The sequence below is a fragment of the Acyrthosiphon pisum genome, chromosome A1, assembly GCF_005508785.2.
Source record: "Acyrthosiphon pisum isolate AL4f chromosome A1, pea_aphid_22Mar2018_4r6ur, whole genome shotgun sequence".
NCBI lineage: Eukaryota > Metazoa > Arthropoda > Insecta > Hemiptera > Aphididae > Acyrthosiphon > Acyrthosiphon pisum.
In genome coordinates, this window is record NC_042494.1 from 50,549,754 (window position 1) to 50,556,032 (window position 6,279).

The 6,279-nt window shown below is 28.8% G+C and overlaps 1 protein-coding gene across 1 annotated transcript; it reads right to left on the reverse strand.

Annotated features, from left to right (window-relative positions):
- Positions 1-3,948: 3,948 nt before the first annotated feature.
- Positions 3,949-5,794, reverse strand: Rpl40 (ribosomal protein L40). The gene is made up of 3 exons (NM_001126212.2): positions 5,686-5,794; positions 5,143-5,343; positions 3,949-4,277 (listed from the first exon to the last, which is right to left on the reverse strand). The coding sequence occupies exons 2-3, from the start codon at positions 5,330-5,332 to the stop codon at positions 4,081-4,083; spliced, it is 387 nt and encodes a 128-aa protein (NP_001119684.1). The 5' UTR covers positions 5,333-5,343; positions 5,686-5,794; the 3' UTR covers positions 3,949-4,080.
- Positions 5,795-6,279: the final 485 nt, after the last annotated feature.

Below are 6,279 nucleotides of genomic sequence, written 5' to 3' on the forward strand. Positions count from 1 at the left end.
CACATCGTTTTTGCTTGTTTCTAAGTACACATCAAATCTTTCTCAAAAGTCTTGCACATATTTTCTAAAGATCGTACAGTGTAACAACTGTGGCTAGGTCTATATCTATAGACTGTAAACTTATATTTGTTGCGTTAAATCTTGAAGTAGGTATAGGTGTCCCACTGTCCACATACAAATCATAAAACAAAAATTTAAACTCTCAATTTTATTTTTAATTGAACGAGCTTCGTGTCTTGTATCTTTTTTTGTTCTTCGTCATCACAAATAGTAGTTAAAGCACTGAGTACTTGTGCATAACCATTACACATTGCTTTACATACATCGTACCTGGATGACCAATGAGTTGAACATAGTTTTTTTATTTTGACACAACCTGGATTATTTTCGATAATATCAGTCAAAATATTCCATCTGAATGTTGAAACAGAAAAGAAATTATAGATTGCTTGACACATAAAAAAAAATGTTGTGCCTTCTTGAGTTGTATCTGCAGCATTGGAACCAATTAAATTCAAAGAATGTGCTGAACATGGCACAAAAAAGGCTGTCGACTAATAGTTTTACAGACATAGTATAATATAGTATTCAATAACATAAATTTAACAAACACAACACTGTTGTCTACCGAAATTGCGTCGAGACTGTGGTCGTCGACAGACGACAGTCGATGATAAGATTACTAAAATGATTGTCAAATACGTATTTTTGCGATTATTATTAGATCATACAGCCCGCAGGCTAAAAGTAACAAATATGACAATTAACATAATTTTGATGAAAGGAGCCACCCATGGGCCATCGATGACACTTCCTATATTATAATTTATAATATACCTACATATAATATTATGATTTACAAAAAAAAATAGAATGAAAATGATATTGTAAAATAATAATAATTATTATTTACCTAATACCTACCTATGTCCTATATATAAATATATTATAATTATTAATTTCAAATTTGCAAGGCCCCGCTTTAGATGATATACCTACTTATGTTATGTTATAACTTATACTGTAGTCAGTGGCGCCGAACCCTATATTGAGGTCCAGCCATGGCCCGACATCTTTTGAAAATTTAGCATGAGGCCGCTTCATATTGGGCCGAAGTTTGTTTGCCAAACTGTATTACAGCCTACTCTTCTAACTAGAATATTTTGTTCATTTATTGTGTGCACTGTGCACTAAAATGTTTAATATATTTCTCTAATCCGTCTTGGTTGTTGGGGAGTACAAAAAAGTGTGATTTAAATTTTCTTTTAAAACTGAACATCATTATTTTAGGGTAAAAAGCAATACCTCCTCGGTCCTCCACCCCTTCAGGTAGGTACGCAATTGGGGCCGTTTCAAATATTTTTTGCCCGACAACATTTTTAAGACTTCGGCGCCACTGTATATTGTTACCGTGGTATAGATATGAACTCACGGACTTAGAATTTATGTTGCCATGTTGTGGATAAAATATTATTTGTTGCTCCTCCGACACTACCCCAGAAATATTTCTACGGTAGCCTTAATAGTTAGGTTGACTTAGAATTTATATTTTTTGCTTTTCCTAATATTATAATTTTATACGTTTACTTTTTTTTTTTAATTTAAAAATACGTCTTACTACCAGGTTTATTGGCGTTTCTAAAAAAAAATAACATTTTATAATTTTTAAAGTTGGTACCTACATTACAAAATAAAGTTAACCTTTATTTTCTTTAAACTGTACATGAAGTTTGTATGTGTAATGTACGAAATAAGCCCGTCAAAACACCAAACATGTCTAAAATTTTAAAATAGGTAAAATCATAGATAAGTATAGGTATTTAAATATCCGTAAAATATTTTTGCTCTAAAAGAGTACAAAAAATTCGTATTTTGAATCACTTAAAATAATATATTATTATATACCGAGTTATACATTTAACTTAGGTAAGAGTTTAAGTGTAAGTCGTAAGACACTAATTATTTAAAAAGTATTAATGTTTTTGAAAATATTTTTTTTTTACATGGTAAATGGTTTCATGTCGTTACAAAACAGCGTTTTTAATAAAAAGTAATATTTTAAAAATGTTTTTTAACGACTTAAAACCATGTACAACATATTTTTAAAAAAACCATATTTTATACTCTTTGAATTAATTTGTGTTAAATGATAAAAGAATCGCTCGGTATTTTGTGCTTACTTGGAAGTTAGCTGTTAGCATAAGATATGACCTATATTCTAGTAAAAATGTGCAGATTGATACAAATGCTAACACTATTTATAAGTAATGACTACATAGTTAAGCATACAAAATTTGACTTTAAAGACAAAAATATACATTCAGTACACAGACCTACTGCGATGCATTTCACATTCACTTTTAAATAATTAGTTATTACTTGGTAACAGGTAAGTATAATAATATTACCAATATAGGCAATAACAGTAAAACATGTCTCATAAGTTATTTTATTTGTGACTATAAGGTAACTGTATATGGACTAGGCTTTATTTTTCCATTAGTTGATTATGCATAGGTTAATACTTTTTCATTTTATGTACCTAAATCACTATTTTACCAAGTACTTAATTTATTCAATCTTACTTCCAACTAGTTCCAAGTTTTATGTTGGTTTCATAACTATTTAATATTAATATCAACATAGCTGGATAGCCTTGAAGAGACATAGGTTATGTTAACATAGTTAAGCTAAATATAATATTAAGACCTTACATAAGTTAACAGTAGCTGTATACTCCCAAATATCTCAAATTCTTGATGCTAACAAAAATCTGTGGTTATTCCTGTTTTAAGTTTTAATCATGTCAAAGGGTTTTTAATATAAGAGCACAGACTAAGATCTTAGTCCATGTATAAAAGTGAACTGATATATTATCACTTTAAAGGTAAAAACATTATCTGTGATTGTATTATAAATAAATATTGTATTGCAAATGAGTTTTTTTTATATTTACATTTTTCTGCAAGTTATTGTGTTTAGTATATTATTTGTTTTATACATTTGTAATTTGACAATTACATGATAAAATGTCAGTAAGTTACGCAATTATATTAAAGCAAGTTTGTAAAATAATGAAATTTAAAAATTATCAAAAATTAAAAATCATAAAATAACATACAGATATTTTTTTTATGTTTTTGGCTTTAATTTTGATATGTAAATTTAGTATAATTACAAAATTGATTTTGCTTATATTATGGTGTTTCAATTTCACACATTTGGAAGACTACTCATATGGGTATGACATGCTCTCAAATTGCAACTCAATTTTTCAAAATTATAAATTAACATTTAAAAATATTCTATCCATCATGTATTTGTTTTACTTTGAATCGCCTTATTTTTATATTTTTATTTAAATTACACTGTACATCCTTGGGTTTATTTATTTATCAATATGCGCATTATGGTATATCCATAAGACCATATTACGTACTCTTACAATACAAACCCCATTATATTTTGAGCTCTTCTTTAAGACATATAACACTGTGTTACTTATTATCACAATTAAAGATAGAATGGTTGCCCAACGAACTATGATTAGAAACAATTTAATGATGCTTATAGTTTCTTTTATTATCAACGATACTCTAGAAGCTTTTATTATCTTTAATCGTACCTATTATTGACACATACTGTAAATTTTCAAAGCATTCATAAACTAATTATCATAAATAAATTTAAATAAATCAGTGCCAATCAAAAATAATAATAGAAAATAGAGAAAATTTGAAATAATTATATTTAACGATTCCCAGCATTGAAATTTCTATATTAGACTATTAATAATACTATTCTGAACTCTGAACTTGATTTTAAATAAGTTGTTATTTGTGAAGTAGGTACCCAATTACATAAGATAAACCATAAAAAGAATATTTAGAAGATATAAATTAATTATAATTTAAGAATATCATATGAGAATAATAATTTGTCAAAAATAAATCACCAAGACATACTTTTATTATTTTTAGTTTATTTATGTTTTATAAATTTGTAATTTTACAATTGAATGATAAAATTTAAAACCAAGAAACTGTTTGTAGTTTTCCTCGGAGTACAAGCAAAATGCGTTTACTTCAACTTCTTCTTTGGGCGCAAGTTGTTTGTGTGTCCACACTTCTTCTTACGACAGTTAGTTGCTCTTGGGTGAAGACGAGCATAGCATTTACGGCAAATCATTTTATCACAGTTGTATTTCTGGGCCAACAAACGAAGAGTGGGCTCAATAACACCACCACGCAGACGTAATACCAAATGCAATGTAGATTCTAAATAAAAAAAAATATATATTAATTTCCTTAGATTATAATAGGCAAGATCTATAAGAAATAAATTTCAAAAGTACATAATAAAATGATTTAAGTATTTTAGATATTTTCCAAAGAAATATAATTACAATTTAATATTTATAGCTCTACAACAAAATATAATTTGTCTAAAATTAAAAATATTTACAGTAATAACTAATAGGTACTTAGGTACATTTAGTTCCATATATGAAATTTTCGAATAATAAAGTGATGTCTGTACATAATATTTGGAATAAATAAATTTAATAAAGTTTATCTTCTTTTCATTGAAAAATTAATTAATATTAAAACAAAAGTGCAGTGTTATTTGTGTTTAATATAGAATAAAATAGTTACAAAAATGGACAATTGAAAAAATAATTATTTTTTGCCCTGGCACACACTATGCAGTGAAACAAAAAACTGCCACGACCCACTGCAAAAACCTGGCCGCCCATTTGGTGTGTACCCGGCCTTAGTCTTAATCTTCTCAAATAGAAAACGTTATAAAATAAATTTTATATAAAATCATTGTACCTCATATTTATCAAATTAAAATGAGTAAAAACTAGGTAAATCATTAATATAATTAACCATAAAATATTAGGTATATTGTAGTATTTTTCTTATACTTATTAGGCTGGTTCTTACGACCTCCGGTTAAAGTTAACCGACACTTAACCGGCGGAATTCTGCCGGTAATAATATCTGTTATCATCCGGTTAGCGTTAACCGACACTTTACCGGACATTGTAAGAACGGCCCTTAGTGCTTATCGAATACACATAAATCTCATATTAATTATTATCATATAATGATGTGTACAATTGTTATGAAAGCATACCCTTTTGGATGTTATAATCAGACAATGTACGTCCATCTTCAAGCTGCTTGCCGGCGAAGATCAAACGTTGTTGATCGGGTGGGATACCTTCTTTATCTTGGATTTTGGCTTTGACATTTTCGATAGTGTCTGAAGACTCGACCTCAAGGGTGATGGTCTTCCCTGTAAGGGTTTTCACGAAAATTTGCATGTTGATGTGTTCTGAAAAATGAAATTAGTACCTAAATAATTAACATGTCAACATAACCTCAAAACACTTTTCAAAACGTGCCTTAGGGTTTTACGTCACACTCAAAAATTTAGTTAATACATATGAATTCTCATAAATCGTAATAGCTATCCAATAAGTACCAAAAAAACAGAAACCACTCCAATTAAAATGTGGTCGTAGACAAAACAAGTTATAACATATTAACAATCGTTGACGCGTATGCGTACGGTTTTATCCGAACACCAGTTAACAACCGTGACATTGTTAACTTAGTATTCTTTAAACTTATTCAATGAACTGCTTGAAAATAAAATTATTTGTACAAGACTTACCTTTCGGTTGTGCGCAGACCAAAAGTTGTTCGTATGAAATTTCGGCGTTTACGAATTCACTCGGAAGAAATGTGAGTTCAGATTTGTGAAGAAAAGTACACGAGTATACGACGTCGCTTATCAAATAATAAATTACAGACACAGGCTGGCCAACGTCCGTTGTTCACCGATGCCCGATGAATAATGTTATCACGTACGACGAACAATTTTGGCGCTAAATAATAAATGTTTTTAAATGTCTAGTCTGTAATACCTTTTATTGAAAGCCTTGATGGTTTGTCAGCTTGATATAGTATATTATAAAACTATAGAAATATATCAAGTACAATGGCACAATGCACATAATAGTATAGACTATAGAAGATAGGGGCATGGACCAATTGCGCCTAAAACAAAGTTTTTGTTAAGACCAGTGTACCAATTGCGCCTCTTATATTTTACGGCCAATATACAAATATTGCGCTTGTATTCAAATGTATCGATCAATTGATTACTGGTTGAAATTACTGGTTATAATATATTTTACAGTATAGGGAATCTTATAAATTAAGAATTTTTAAAATCAGTGTTTTTTTATTGTAAGAAGTTTAAATG

Coding starts and splice junctions, on each gene's coding strand:
- Rpl40 (NM_001126212.2), bottom strand. CDS start 5,332: ATGCAAATTTTCGTGAAAACCCTTACAGGGAAGACCATCACCCTTGAG. Junction 4,278..5,142: donor TGATTATAACATCCAAAAGG/GTATGCTTTCAT, acceptor TTTTTTATTTAG/AATCTACATTGCATTTGGTA.